General features: G+C 41.4%; 1 protein-coding gene across 1 annotated transcript; it reads left to right on the top strand.

Annotated features, from left to right (window-relative positions):
* The first annotated feature begins 1,747 nt into the window (after positions 1 to 1,747).
* csrp3 (cysteine and glycine-rich protein 3 (cardiac LIM protein)) lies at positions 1,748 to 9,534 on the top strand. Its single transcript, XM_037790233.1, has 6 exons — positions 1,748 to 1,904; positions 3,553 to 3,664; positions 4,943 to 5,111; positions 7,799 to 7,940; positions 8,932 to 9,025; positions 9,196 to 9,534. Exons 2-6 carry the CDS (start codon positions 3,553 to 3,555, stop codon positions 9,258 to 9,260), a joined length of 582 nt encoding a protein of 193 aa, XP_037646161.1. The 5' UTR covers positions 1,748 to 1,904; the 3' UTR covers positions 9,261 to 9,534.
* Positions 9,535 to 12,701: the final 3,167 nt, after the last annotated feature.

The raw sequence follows: 12,701 nt of genomic DNA, 5'->3' as shown, positions 1-12,701 counted from the left end.
CATGTGATGTTGGTCTGTGTTTTCGTTTCACAACTGTTGGACTGTAATTAGAACAGACATGAGGTCGCTACCAACAAATATTTTCATTATAGACTAATGTGTTGATTACTTTTAATCTATCAGTGTTTAGTCTATAAAGGAAGAAAATAGTGAAATTTGGTGATCTCAGATGGGAACCCAGGGTGATACCTTCAGATTGTTGTGATGAACCAACAGTCCAAAACCCCTAAAGACGCTCATTTACAATGATGAAAAGTGGCACTTTGTCATGTTAAGAAACAGGGACAGGCAAATGTTTTTACCATTTTTCCTTGATAAATCACTTAAAGGGACTCTATGTAAGAATCAGAAATGTCTTGTTAACAGCGACACCTGGTGCCGTTAAGTCAACGGAAGTTGGCGTCCTGTTGCTCGCGCTTGTGCTCGCTCTACATAGACATGAACGAGCATCGCTCAAAACAGAGAGGAGACACGTCAGCTAAAAGCACAATATCACTCTATATTTCAGCTGCTTGGCAGTAATGTTAGCTGACCAGACGAAGGTCTCTCCATGAATCACTGCTGATACTGTGTTTCTTGCCTCAGACTTCCGTCTTCTGCAGTGTGTAGTGTGCACGCATGCACGTGAGAGGTGGAGCGAGTAAGAATGAGCGCGGTGTGTGAGTGAAGGCAGGCAGAGGAGCAGAGTACAGCAGAGACTCCAGTCCTGGAGACCAAAGCTACGGTCTCCCCCGCGTCCTCCGACCGCGGCCAACACCGTTTAACAGACAGGCTTCACTAAATCTTTGCGGTTTTGGTGCTTCCGTGTAGTTTGTGTTGGAGTCTGAACAGCGTAGCCACACGCGAGTGCGCATGGGACACCGACCCGGATTGATTTATACGTGTAAGAAGTTACAAACAGTACCTTTAAAGGTCCCATGTTGTAAAAAGTGATATTTTCACGTCTTTTTTATGATAGAGCAGGTTGACGTGATATATAAATACTGTGAAAGTATCAAAATGCTCAATCCATGGAGCCCGTATTCAGAAACTGTACCTTTGAAACGAGCTGTTAGACAATGTTGGACAATTTCTGTCCACTTGTGATGTCACAAATCTACAATATTTAGACCATTTTACAGTTTTAAACGTAAATTTTCTAAATGTGTCCCAGTTTATTTCCGGTTCCAATGTATGTAAATAACATCAACTGACAGGAAGTAAACATGGACCCGAGCTGTTGCCTAGCAACGCAATTCCGTTGAAATGTGCTAAAACGGAGCATTTCAGACAGAGGTTGAATACAGGTATATTCAGGCAGACAGGATGAGGAAAATAAAGTGTTTTTTTTAACAATACAGCATGTAAACATGTTCTAGTCAAAACATAAAATACAAGAATGAAACTGAAAATTTGCATAATATGGGACCTTTAAAATGGCCACCATAGAGATGATAAACCATTTTGATCTACCGTAAGTAGACCCTCTTGGGGACATCCACAGGCCAAACTTTAACATTCATCCATCCAACCGTTTTGTTTTCTGGTGTGTAATGGTCATCACAGAGTCACTAGTGTAGCTCACAAATGTGTTCCCATTCAGATGTGCAGTTGTCAGGCATCATTTATGTCCATAATCCTGTAACATACCATGAGGATGTCTCACTGTCACTCACAGTTCTGTTTAGAGCTTCCTGTGTCTGCCTGTGAGTCCAGAACAAATGTTGGACTGGCTGATGTTCAGGCCTCTTTCAGCCTGTGATGAAGGGTCAGAGGGCTCTGCTCTGCTCCGTCACCAGTTATTTTAGTAGGATAGTTTCATTGAGGCGTCACCGGTGGACCGCGGTGATGGCGAGATGGACGGTATTTAAGCCGCCCGGGGAGCGTTCACTGCCACATTAGGACCGAAGCACACAGGATACAAGGTAAGGACCCCTTTCTGTCGTAGTAAAGCTTCCTGTTTGTAGTTGAGGGGTATATTACAACATGAACCTAAGCATCAGGAGTCAGCTCCATGTGAGATCTCTGATTTGTCTCAAGATAAATCAGATATTGTTTGTGGTGTTTGATGGAGAGGCAGCCTGGCGTTTGTCTGTGTGGCGTCTCAGTAAAGCCTCAGCTCCTAGAATATCACATACCGTTCCTGGGAGGGGACGGCAGCCTCTGATATGAGCAGAAAGTGGAATGTCAGGCAGGATGGCACTAACACATCTCCAGGCTGACAAGTAGTACTAGAGTCCAATCTGATGAGAACCATGGAAACTGATGAGGAAATAGGAGTAACGCCGTGTGAGGGTTGAGTGTTTCAGTAGATACAGGATTTGAACCACCAGACTGCATGTTAAAAAAGACAGAAATACATCAAGACATCACACAGGTACGGTTAGGGTTTTAGGGTTTATTTAAGATCTAGGTCAGAAGGTTCTCTCAGTTCAGAGGAAACACTCATTGGATTGAAGTTGAACTCTCACTCCTGTGTTACCTACAGTTCTATTATTCAGTCTACAATCACATCGGATATGTCCATGTCCTGAACAGATACAGGGTTCCATGATTCAATAAGGTTACACTGAACTGCTATTAACTAATCAAATGTAAATACCATATGCATCCTGTGACTATGTAATGTATATAGTGAACCGTATTTCATTATACTTGTTGTATGTAATGTGTATGCTGTAAGCATTAACATGCCTGCAGACTGGGGATGAAAATGAGCTTTTAGCTATATCTCTGTATAATGCATCAGACTTCAAGTATTGAACTTTATGTTTATTACACGAAGTCCCAGTCAAATAAACTTGAAAATAATAACAATTGAAGCACTCTTCTGTGCACCAGTCAATCCCAAAAGGAAATATGGAGCTAAATGGCAGGTTGAAGGGTCTTGAACATGTTGTCTGTGGTGATCGTAATGCTACATTCAATGTATGTATCCTATAAATGGAGCTGCTGGGATGCAAGGAAATGTCAGACTTGGTCTGACATTGAATCACTTATCATTTATCAAATGAAAATGTTGAAACACTTTAGATCTTAACATGCTGGGAGGTCCTGCCTCGTCCTCATTTGATATCATTACAAATTAGTATTTTAATTATTTTAAGATATTACATGACAAAAGAGCTGAAATAGTTAGTTGATTAATTGATTGGCAACAACTCCGATAATCGATTAATCTTTTATATAATTTTTCAAGCAAATATGCCAAAAGATTTTCTAATTTCAGCTCCTCAAATGTGAAAATGTGCTGTTTTACTGAAGTTTTATATTTATTTTATTTTTATTTTATTTAACCTGTATTTAACCAGGAAGTCCCTTGAGATTGAAATCTCCTTTTTGAGGGAGACCTGGTCAATAGAGCATGCCATTAAATTGATTAAATAAGTATATACCGAGATATTGTCAATGACAGTAATTGTTAGTTGCAGGCTCTAAAAACTATTATGGGGGTAATTTTTGTCAGTAACCAATATATAGATTAAAAATAAATGAAAATAAAATAATTTGTTGCAGTTATTTTTTTTTGTTTCTCATGCACATAAACCTTTAATACCACAATTTCCTTTACAGATGCCAAACTTTGGAGGAGGTGCCAAGTGTGCAGCCTGTGACAAGACAGCGTACCATGCAGAGGAGATCCAGTGTAACGGCAGGAGCTTCCATAAGACCTGCTTCATCTGCAGTGAGCACACTGGTTCCTCTTCTCTTTACTGGTGCAGCAGAATATAGAGCTGTTAAACATCCTCCCTCCATGTTACAGAGAGAGAGAGTATAGTATAGTATAGTATAGTATAGTCCAGGTTTTGTGGTTTTATTTAGTTTGTTTTATTTCTATTAATTCTCCCTTACTTTAATTTTCTTCATTTCTGTATCTCTTTTTTCTTCCTGCCTTTTCATTTTACTTTCATTTCTCTTATCTCCTGTTTTTTTTCTGTCTTGCTCAATTTTGCCTTTATCCTTTTCTTTATTTTTCCCTGCTTCCTTTTCCTATGATATTCAAACTTAACACCTTCCTTCCTTCCTTCCTTCCTTCTATGTGTTTCTTTATTACCTCCTTACTTTATTTCTTTCTTTGCTGCCTCCTTCCTTCATTCTTTACTTTCTTTGTTGCTTCATTTTCCCTTTATCTATTACTTATTAGTTGCTTTTTCCCTCTCTGTCTTTTTTCTTGCCAAATTTCATCTTTTCTCTTTCTTAATTTCTTTCTTTCTTTCATTTGGTATTTTCTTTCGTTCCTTTGTTCTTTTTTCTTGCAGCATTTCATCTTTTCGTTCTTTTCTCCTTGCTGCATTTCGTTGGTTTGTTCGTTGGTTGTTCTCTATCTCTTCATATTCTATATACACCACTTCTTCTCTACTACTCTTCATCCTCCTCCTGCATGCTCTTTCCTTTTTACAGTTCAGCTGACACTGACCACGTTCTCTCAGTTCATCTCTCATATGTTCTCTATAAAACACCCTTTTTCTCATGTAACTCTCATGTTGTGGTAGTTGAATGGCTGCTCTCTGGCTGCAGAGTTTCCTCTCCTCTCCTCCTGTTTGACCGTTGGGCGTCCTGAACTGAATTTGTCCTGTTGTCATACAGCCAAAGTTGTTAAGCCACAACCATCTGCAGCTCTGATCCAGGGACACCTCGTATAGTTTTACTGCTCTGTGCACAACACAAACACCGTGCGGCTGGTTGGACAGTGAGTCTGTGTGACTGCTGGATTGTTCCAGAGGGAGCTCTGAAAGGCCTCTGTGATTAGCTCACATTCCCCCTTACAGTCTCCTCTCTTCCTACAAATAGAAACACAAGACATCTGACTATGTGTAATGGCACTGTTGACTGATAAAACTAGCTGGGTGGGAGCTTTATTTAACTTCCATTACTCCACCAGGACTCCCCAGTTTGGACAAACTGAATTCATTTCACAACAGCTGGTTCAAATGTGTAAAATATTTGTGTTTCTTTCACACAGTGAGCTGCAGAAAAGGGCTGGACAGCACCACGGTGGCAGCGCACGAATCTGAGATCTACTGCAAGTCCTGTTACGGCAAGAAATACGGGCCAAAAGGCTACGGATACGGAGCCGGAGCCGGAGCTCTGAGCTCAGATCCTCCTCGACCTGCAGGCCTATACTCTCAGGAGTACGTTCACACTGCACTTAGAGACACAAGTCTGCTTCCATTAATGACTCATTCCACCCAAATCACATGTCAACATATCTGCTCACTTACCCTAGAGCGCTGCAGGGATCACGTATTTTTGTAGGCCAACCAGGAAGTTAGCATCGCCCTGGTTCCCTCCACAAAAAGCCAATGGGATTGTTCCGTTAGGTTTTGGATTTTTGCAGAAAACCAGCTCTGTAGCAAACACGTTTATGATACTTACACGTTTTGTTCAGCAAGATAATCTCCACTAATGAACACCATTTTTATGATTTTTGAAGTGTGAATGCAATCGGCAGAAGTAAAAAGCTAACGTTGGGCTATAAACAAACTACACCACGGTCGCATGACTTCATGTCACCACCACTGCGCTAAAGACGGAGTAGTGTTCGGCATGATAACATTTATAGTCTCATTTAGCCACTTGATAGTAACCGCCTTTTTTAAGACACGTAAAGGCTTCAAAATTCAGTATTATTTTATGTTGTAGAATGAAACGTTAAAATCTCTTTAGCTTGTGTTAACCACATCCACCAACCTTATTTCAGCCATCTAACTAAAAACCCATTGACTTCCAGACGAGGGAACCAGAAGGGCTCATTTCCAGGTTTTGGGACTCATTCCTGCATCACAGAGAGGCGAAGTCCCGCCCCTTTCAGTGGACCTCATGGGACCTTATTTCAGGACAAATCTGAATTGTAGTCAATGGCGAGAGACAAATCATTTTTTGATCCCGTCTGAATTGCGCCAGGTCAAACACACCAAACACAGATGATGTCCTCAAACTGTTGAAGTATCAGGCTGTAAAAATACGTCATTAGAAAGAGGACAGGTCTGATCATTCTTTCTCCTCTCGGCTGATAAAGAGACCAGGAGTCGCTGTATCAAACACTTCAGGTCAGATAACATTTTATTTGTGCGTGGTCATAGCTAAGTTAGCTAGCTAGCTAGTGTTGGTGACATATATTGTGTGAGAAGAAAGACATGTAGTTCACTGAGCGGTTTCACAGTCATGTCTAGAAGAACCCGCAAATTGCAGAAACTTGCTAAAGCTTGCAAAAACTCTCACAAGACTCGCTGCCTGACAACCTATCCTAACCTTAACTGATCAAGCTCAATGCCTGACCTTAACCATCTTGCGAGTGTTTCGCAATTTGCGTGTTACCTTCCAGACCATGGAGGTTGGAGGCGGGCTCCCGTTCATTTCTATGAGAGTTGCTCAGTGTTGCACGAAGCCAAACCGGCTCGACTGCCGAGTGATAAAGTACCAACATCGTCCCGTGATCTTCCTCTTCCATCGGTCCGATAGAGCATGGATGTATTAAAAGAACTGGATCCAGCGTTGTAGGCGGGGCCCCGGTCATTCCTATGAGAGTTGCTCAGTGGCGCATGAAGCCTAAATGGCTCAACTTCCGTCTGGAAAAGTACCCGGATCTTGGCGGAGTATCGACCGCTCGGTCACAGGACTTGGTTACGGGGTCCCAACGTCACGCCATTGTCACGGCTTGCGCTTCAGCCTCGGTCTGGGTCTCACTCACATGAACGAAGGAAGGGAAATAACTCTGGATTTGGCTATTACTGCGTTTTATAACTTTAAAAACTTAATGATTTAAATAAGGACTATTAGAGTGTTCGTACCGGGAAGTTGATTCACCTCAAAAAAAAATATCCGCTGAGATACAAACGTCTCTTTCCCGATTGAAGTCTATGGGAAAAGTCATTTTGGGCCCAATGGCATCACGTGACGGACACGGAAGTTGCGGTACCGCCGTTAGGCCACTACGAAAGTCGGGATCGACAACCGGCATATTTCCTGGGGGCTTGCCATAGAGCAGGCACGGTAATGTTTCCTTTAACTCCTCCTTCCAGCCCTCGCTCCAGCCTCGGTCTGGGTCTCATTCACATGAACGGAGGAAGGGAAATAACTCTGGATTCAGCTGTTAGTGTATTTTACAACTTTTAGGACCTATTGATTTAAATAAGGACTATTAGAGTGTTCATACTGGGATGTTGATTAACCTAAAAAAAAGAAGATCCTCTGAGTTACAGACGTCTCTTTCCCAGTGTGAAAGTCTTTTTGGGCCCAAAGGCATCACGAGTCGGATACGGAAGTTGTTGTAATTATCTTTTAAATTGACAAACATCATGTGTGTAGTTCATGGCACAATCCAATACCAAAAAATTATTTTTGGTACAATTAAGTGTTCAACTAAGAATCTCTTTGGTCAAGGACAGCCCCATACGGCCCCATACTGCCCCATACTGCCCCATATGGCCTCATACGGCCCCATACTGCCCCACACGGCCCCATACGGGCCAATACGGCCCCATATGGCCCCATATTGCCCCATACGGCCCCATACAGCTCCATACTGCCCCATACAGCCCCATACTGCCCCATTACAGCCCCATACTGCCCCATACTGCCCCATACTGCCCCATACTGCCCTATTACAGCCCCATACTGCTCTTTCAGAGGGATTTCCACTCAGACATGAGGGGAACAAAATGTGAACTGTGAATATTCAAAGATAGTGAATACATAAAAGCATACTGGCTGGTAGCAGATTAAAAACAGATCAATCTGTCCTCAAAAATTAAACTACAGATAAGAAAGTCTAACTCCAGTGACCGGAGATTTCATCACACAAAATCTTTTTTTCCAGCTCTAAACCACGACCACCAGCTTCTTCAAGCCCTAGACCTAACCAAGACCATAAATCTTCCCCGAAGTTTGGATGCTCAGACCGCTGCCCTCGCTGCTCCAAAGCCGTCTACGCAGCAGAGAAGGTGATGGCAGCGGGAAAGGTAAGGACACCGTGGTGCTTTTTAAGTCTCTGGCTTTTATTTGAATGTTATTTGTTTCATTGTGCTTTTTCTTTCCACACATTTAAAATACATCACTCTTTAATGTAGACTTGTTGCTTTCCTGTTGCCCCAGCAGACTGACTGCAATCTGAATTCAGACCTCTTATCTCTAAATCATCTCTTTCATTTGTTTCTGTTGTTGTTAACGGTACTACCGAGGTGTTCTAGAGCCCAAACAAGTGGTGTAACAGTGGCAGATAATGACGACCCAAGTGCAGAAACACTCTCTTCGAAGCTTTACTTTGGGCAGTGTCAGGCAGAAACCAAAAATACAGCAAAACAGTAAACTGTGGCAGGAACTCTGTGGCAAAGTCATTACAGTCCGTCAGCCACGGGGGACACTCAGGGATTAATACAAGTGGTTGTGTGCTAGTTACCTCACCAAGGCCAAAGGCCTAGGAAGGAGGTTATGTTTTCACCGGTGTTGGTTTGTTGGTTTGTTGTTTGGTTTATTTGGACGATAACTCCAAAAGTCCGAGATGGATTTGAATGAAACTTTTTATAAATAAAAGAATATACATTCACAAATACATCCATAAAAATACATACACAAAATACAAGTGTGAGAACAATATTGTTTCTCTTTTAGCCATGATTTAATACCTCTAAGGTTGTTGGTATTGGTAGACAGTTCCATAATTTTGCTCCTTTAAGACTGATTGTCTAAATTAGCCAATAGCAACACTTCATTAACTATGTTGGGAAACGTAGAAGAATTCAATCTATAGCTTCTTTCTCCACTATCACACTGCTAACGATCACTCTCAGACTCTGCTTATAGTTTGTGATTGCTCATGTCTTTTTTTCTGGGTCCCTAGGGGTCGTAATTTAAGCTTTAGGGGGTTTGTCCTGTTTAAAAGCTAGATTTAGCTTTATTTATCTTTCTTCTTCTTCTTATTATTATTATTAATAATTCTGTGTGTGTGTGCAGCCCTGGCATAAAACCTGTTTCCGCTGTGTGCTGTGTGGTAAAAGCCTGGAGTCGACCAATGTGACAGACAAGGACGGAGAGCTGTACTGTAAAGGTACACACACACACACACAATCACACACGCACACAAACACACATGCACACAAACACACACACACACACACACACACACACACACACACACACACACACACACACACACACACACAGAGAGAAAATGATGGTCATTATTAACTCAGCGTTGTTTTTAAATTTTCTCTTCAGTTTGTTACGCCAAAAACTTTGGCCCAAAAGGATTTGGACTGGGGAACGAGGCCATGCTGGAGTAACGACGTTGAACTCTTCTGTCACACACACACGGCAGCTGTTGCTATGGAGACTCAGCCTTTTACCTTTACACTGGATGATGTTTGTAATATGTCATAGACACCATATTGTCCTGGGCAGGTCAAATAACAGCAGAGTCAAACTTTATTTTAAGGCCACGATTATATTGAAAATTGAAACAATTGAAACAATGTTGAAACATAATATTTATAAAGGTTCATTGTGAGTACAAAATAAAATGATTTTTGAAATGAAATTGAATGAAATTTTGTTACTTTAAAATGTGTCCTGAATGGAGGTTAATCATGAAAAACTGTTTTTACTCACATGCAGTAAAGAGCAGAGCTACTCATTATTATAACAAATCACTGATTATAGATAATCCTTTTGTTTGTATTACTAATTATAGTTGTGATGATTACAACTTGCCCAACCCTGCTTTTAAGTCCATGAATTTATTTGTTGCCTCCCGCTGTGAGGAGACAATTAGCAGTGCCTCGTCTTGTTAAAGTTACATCATTAATAGAATCTAATTTGCATTCATAAATAATTCTGTGCAATAATGAATTAGAATAATCAAGGCAACAAGTGATTAACAAACGGAGTTGTGTTCATTTTTTACCGAACAATTATGTGTGAGCAGCCGAGCAGAGCGGGACGGGATTAGACAAACTCAATTAGAGCCGTTATCTCACACCGCTAATTTAGAAGAGATGAGAACACGGGGAAAACAGTCACTCTGAAAGAGGACTCTGGTCATGACACTATTATTGTGCCTTTAAGGTTAAACCTGCAGACACTTTGGCTGCCTTAAAGGGACTGTTTGTAACTTCTTCCACGTATAAATCAATCCGGGTCAGTGTCCCATGCGCGCTCGCGTGTGGCTACGCTGTTCAGACTCAACTCCAACACAAACTACATGGAAGCACCAACACCTCAAAGTTCTATCTAGTGAACGGGGCTCTGCAATGGGAAACGTTATCGTCTCCGACCAAATCTCCGGTGTCTCCCCTATTCCCTCCGGCCGCGGTCGGGAGGCTGAGGCAGGAAAAGCCAACACTAGGATCAGCATCGATTCATGGAGAGACCTTCGTCTGGTCAGCTAACATTACTGCCAAGCAGCTGACATATAGAGTGATATTGTGCTTTTAGCTGACGTGTGTCTCCTCACTGTTTTGAGCGATGCTCGTTCATGTCTATGTAGAGCGAGCACAAGCGCCAGCAACAGGACGCTGACTTTCGTTGACTTAACGGCCACAGGTTAACAGGTTGGCACATTTCTGATTCTTACAAACAGTCCCTTTCACAGACTCCTTTCATATTACACACAGACATTTGTCTCATTGTTAATCTAAAAATAGAGAATAGAACATACTTTGCCTACTTTTGCGTGCAAAAGGCAGAAATGTGTCTTTGGTTTCCATGTGCAAAACCTGCTGTTAAAGGAACAGTGTGTAACTTTCAGGGGCTCTATTAGCAGAAATGCAATATAATATTCATAACTATGTTTTCATTAGTGTACCTGAAACTAAGAAGACCCGCTCCAGGTCCTCTTCATGGAGTTCACCATGTTGCTGCTCCATGTTTCTACAGTAGCCCAGAACGGACAAACCAAACTCTGGCTCTAGAGAGACTTTCACGTTTTTATGTTACCTGAAGGCCACCGTAGTTCGCTTGTGAAACTGCGGTAACGTGAGCCGCAGAGTGTAAAACCGTAGTACCGCCAGCCGCAGTCTGACTTCCAATGCTCCTAAAGTAGTTTTATTATGGTATGGAAGGTGAACGGCGTTACCGCGGCTTTGCACTCGGTGGCTCAGGTTACCTCAGTCTTGTAAAGGGAGGAGTGAGCGGAGGGATACTCAGTTGGTTGCCAAATCCTACACGCTGTCCCTTTAAGTTTAAACCTGCAGACACTTTGATCACAGTGGCTGCCTTAACAGACTCCTTTCATATTACACAGTCATTTATCAAATTGTTAATATAAAAATATAGAATAGAAAATACTTTATTGTCTACTCTTTGTGTGCAAAAGGCAGAAATTTGTCTTTAGTTTGCATGTTCAAAACTGCAAAATGTTATTCAAAATAATTCTGGTTAGTGGAGCTGTTAAGTCCCAGTGAAACGAAAGTTAGAACGTTTTTAACTTCTGTGAGTATTTCACAGTGAAAAGAAATATTAGAGCGGTGTTCAGTTACAAGAGGTATTTAAACCAAATCCTTCGTATTTGATTGGACCGCTTAAAAGTGGACGGGCTTAGAACGTAGTGTGATACGGAGCCTCAACACACACCTCCCTTGTTGCTAAAAGTTCCAGATTTATTGACGGATGGATGTCATGATATTACTGGTTGAAACCAGCTTACATTAGAACACGTTCTTTTTGCTTTACAGGAAGAAAAGATCATTGGCTTTTATATAAAAGTATGTGTGTGTGGTGTATGTATATATATATTTATATATATATATATATATATATATATATATATACAGACGTAGGCAAAGTTGTTGGTACCCTTCCGTTAAAGAGAGAAAAACCCACAATGGTCACTGAAATAACTTGAAACTGACAAAAGTAATAATAAATAAAAATTTACTGAAAATGAACAAATGAAAATCAGACATTGTTTTTGAATTGTGGTTCAACAGAATCATTTTAAAAACAAACTAATGAAACTGACCTGGACAAAAAATGATGGTATCCCTAGAAAAGATGTAAAATAATGTGACCATAGGGACATGTTTAAACTAAGGTGTGTCCTGTAAAATAGCATCACAGGTATCTTCAAACTTGTAATCATCAGTCTGCCTATTTAAAGGGTGAAAAGTAGTCACTGTGCTGTTTGGTATCATGGTGTGTACCACACTGAACATGGACCACAGAAAGCTAAGGAGAGAGTTGTCTCAGGAGATCAGAAAGAACATTATAGACCTTCATGTTAAAGGTAAAGGCTATAAGACCATCTCCAAGCAGCCTGATGTTCCTGTGACTACAGCTGCACATATTATTCAGAAGTCTAAGGTCCATGGGACTGTAGCCAACCTCCCTGGACGTGGCCGCAAGAGGAACATTGATGACATATTGAAGAGACGGATAATACGAATGGTAACCAAAGAGCCCAGAACAACTTCCAAAGAGATTAGAGGTGAACTCCAAGGTCAAGGTACATCAGTGTCAGATCGCACCATCCGTCACTGTTTGAGCCAAAGTGGACTTAATGGAAGACGACCCAGGAGGACACCAAATCATAAAAAAGAGAGACTGGAATTTTCCAAAATGCGTACTGACAAGCCACAAAGCTTCTGGGAGAATGTCCTTTGGACAGATGAGACAAAACTGGAGCTTTTTGGCAAGTCACATCAGCTCTATGTTCACAGATGCAAAAATGAAGCATCCAAAGAAAGAACACTGTACCTAATGTGAAACATGGAGGAGGCTAGGTTATG

Source organism: Sebastes umbrosus, chromosome 2, assembly GCF_015220745.1.
Source record: "Sebastes umbrosus isolate fSebUmb1 chromosome 2, fSebUmb1.pri, whole genome shotgun sequence".
Classification (NCBI taxonomy): domain Eukaryota; kingdom Metazoa; phylum Chordata; class Actinopteri; order Perciformes; family Sebastidae; genus Sebastes; species Sebastes umbrosus.
This window is presented reverse-complemented; position numbering and strand designations above follow the sequence as displayed.

What these genes read in the sequence shown, in the direction of transcription:
- csrp3 (XM_037790233.1), top strand. Translation starts at nt 3,553, where the DNA reads ATGCCAAACTTTGGAGGAGGTGCCAAGTGTGCAGCCTGTGACAAGACA. An exon ending in TAAGACCTGCTTCATCTGCA is followed by an intron (nt 3,665 to 4,942) that starts GTGAGCACACTG and finishes TCTTTCACACAG; the next exon opens with TGAGCTGCAGAAAAGGGCTG. An exon ending in CGGAGAGCTGTACTGTAAAG is followed by an intron (nt 9,026 to 9,195) that starts GTACACACACAC and finishes TTTTCTCTTCAG; the next exon opens with TTTGTTACGCCAAAAACTTT.